A 1,980-nucleotide genomic window follows, 5' to 3' on the forward strand; every position below is an offset into this window, starting at 1 on the left:
ATGTTATGGTCAACAAATCATATTCAACATAGAGATGTCAAGAATATAAATAAAAAGTAAGAACAAAACTGCATTAAAAATGTTTTATCATCTCAGCTGATGACAGATTGTTAAAAAACAGTGCTGTGATTAGAAGAGAGCATTTCCCTCCATAACATGACATTACATCTGTCAACATGGCTGCCATTCTGTTACCATGACAAAAGGATGATGGGAAATGTATGTGTGTGCGCGTCCTCGTGCTACTGTTAATAATGGACAGTTTCTGACTTTGCAAGACATTATTATGAGAAAGCCAATATTCCAGTCCAGAATCCAACTGAACTGGGCCACTTAAGAATCTGACAATCTGCAAGAAAGAAGAGAATGGGATGGCATAAATCAAAAAGACATGCAGCAAAAAGAACAGACACAAATCCAGGATGACACAGGACACAGATGGCGCTAACGTTTGTTAGTGTTTTCTGCAGTCACACATGCACTGAGGTCCAGACGTGGAGGAGACGAGCATCCATGTACCAAACAATGTCTGACCAGGACCATGGTCACTGCCTTCAATAAAGTTAAATCTAATCCAGGGGTGGCCAAACCTTTGACTCACAGGCCACATTGGGCTCTGAAGTGTGACAGTGGGCGGGGCTAGGACAACAATAATAAGAATATCCACACAAGAATACTTTTAGCCTTTGAGTGACGCTGTATTCTTCTACCGCAAGAGTTTCTTGGCGTATCGGACGTACAGTCGTTGGTCGGACTGCAGTGAAAACCGACGTACTTTGTCGTCCACTCCTTATTAGATACTCGCCACTCACTGTCCACTTGTCTTTTCTTTGACCACTCGTTTTTACTGCATGGTTGCAAGTCCAAACAAAGTGAAACACTGAAGTCCAGAGTAATACTGTACACCTCACCTCTCAAACGCATCATCTATTGGGGAAACACAGGCATTGCAGGGAAAAGACAAAATGGCAGAAGTCTAATGATAATATGATTTAATCATGTAATTTGGACAAGTCTACAGAGTGGATTTTTACTTTGATTATATCCAATAATTCCACCTCTCATTGCTCTAATACAAAGTCAATCCTTGTGTTATTTTACACTCTGTAGGAAAGGGTTTCACTGAATCTCCTGGATCTTAACATCCCATCATCAAGTCATCATGCATTTATGGAGGTTCAACCTCAGGTCAGTGGCTTGGCTTGGGTCAGCGCAGCCTGACCGAGGTCAGAACAGGAGAAGCTGTTTTTGGTCATATTTATGAATGTAGTCGTGATTAATCGTGATTAATCGTAACTGTAATTATTTGCTGTGAAACCTGTGAAAGGCTTAATTTTCTGCTGTACCGAAGTGGCCAATGAAATGAGGCAAGTGGTACTGCACCTGGTACTGCAGTTCAGTTTATAGTCAGGACTTTATTGAGATGTTGGTCTGACCACAGTTATAATGTGCTGAAGTACTAATCTAAAAGAAGAGCGCCTTCTCCCACCAAAAACCGTCACTGCAGATATGCTAGAAAAACAAGTTCAAACCATTAACAGGATCATGAGGAAAAGCAGGAAAAGAAAAGATGAAACGAACACCAGGGTCAAAGAGGTCAGAGGACAAACTATTAAGAACAGAGAAGAGAAAAATCCTCCAGGTGTGTGTGTGTGTGTTATTTTTTTTCAGGGTGTGTAGTTTGGCTCTCCCACTCTCACCTGCTCGCTTTGAATCCTTTGAGCTTCTGTACAAAGAAAGCTTCCAGCACCTCAGCACACTGAAAGAAGGGCGTGTCGTTGGGGTTGTAGTATCGGCAGTTGTCGAAGATTTTGGTCACATCGGCCACGAACTCTGTGAGCTTGTGGTAATGTCGCTTTTGCAATCGCGTTTCCATTGTGGAGAAGTCTACAAGGGATGAGAGGAGCGTCAAACATCAGTGTGTCCTGACTAAGACAGTTAGGGTTAGGCTATTGCTAATGCTGCCTCTTACCCATTGGC

At 42.3% G+C, this 1,980-nt stretch overlaps 1 protein-coding gene across 1 annotated transcript in view; it reads right to left on the bottom strand.

Moving 5' to 3' along the window:
* The window catches only part of bptf (bromodomain PHD finger transcription factor), a 23,310-nt gene that overhangs the window by 1,665 nt on the left and 19,665 nt on the right, over window positions 1–1,980 (bottom strand). The window contains exons 32-33 of the mRNA XM_025064484.1: window positions 1,973–1,980; window positions 1,701–1,887 (exon numbers count right to left, since the gene is read on the bottom strand). The exon at window positions 1,973–1,980 is cut by the window's right edge and continues 71 nt beyond it. Of these exons, the coding sequence (XP_024920252.1) occupies window positions 1,701–1,887; window positions 1,973–1,980 (195 nt within the window). The remainder of the gene's footprint in view (window positions 1–1,700; window positions 1,888–1,972) is intronic.

Source organism: Cynoglossus semilaevis, chromosome 17 (assembly GCF_000523025.1).
Source record: "Cynoglossus semilaevis isolate Cse_v1.0 chromosome 17, Cse_v1.0, whole genome shotgun sequence".
NCBI classification, from domain to species: Eukaryota; Metazoa; Chordata; class Actinopteri; order Pleuronectiformes; family Cynoglossidae; genus Cynoglossus; species Cynoglossus semilaevis.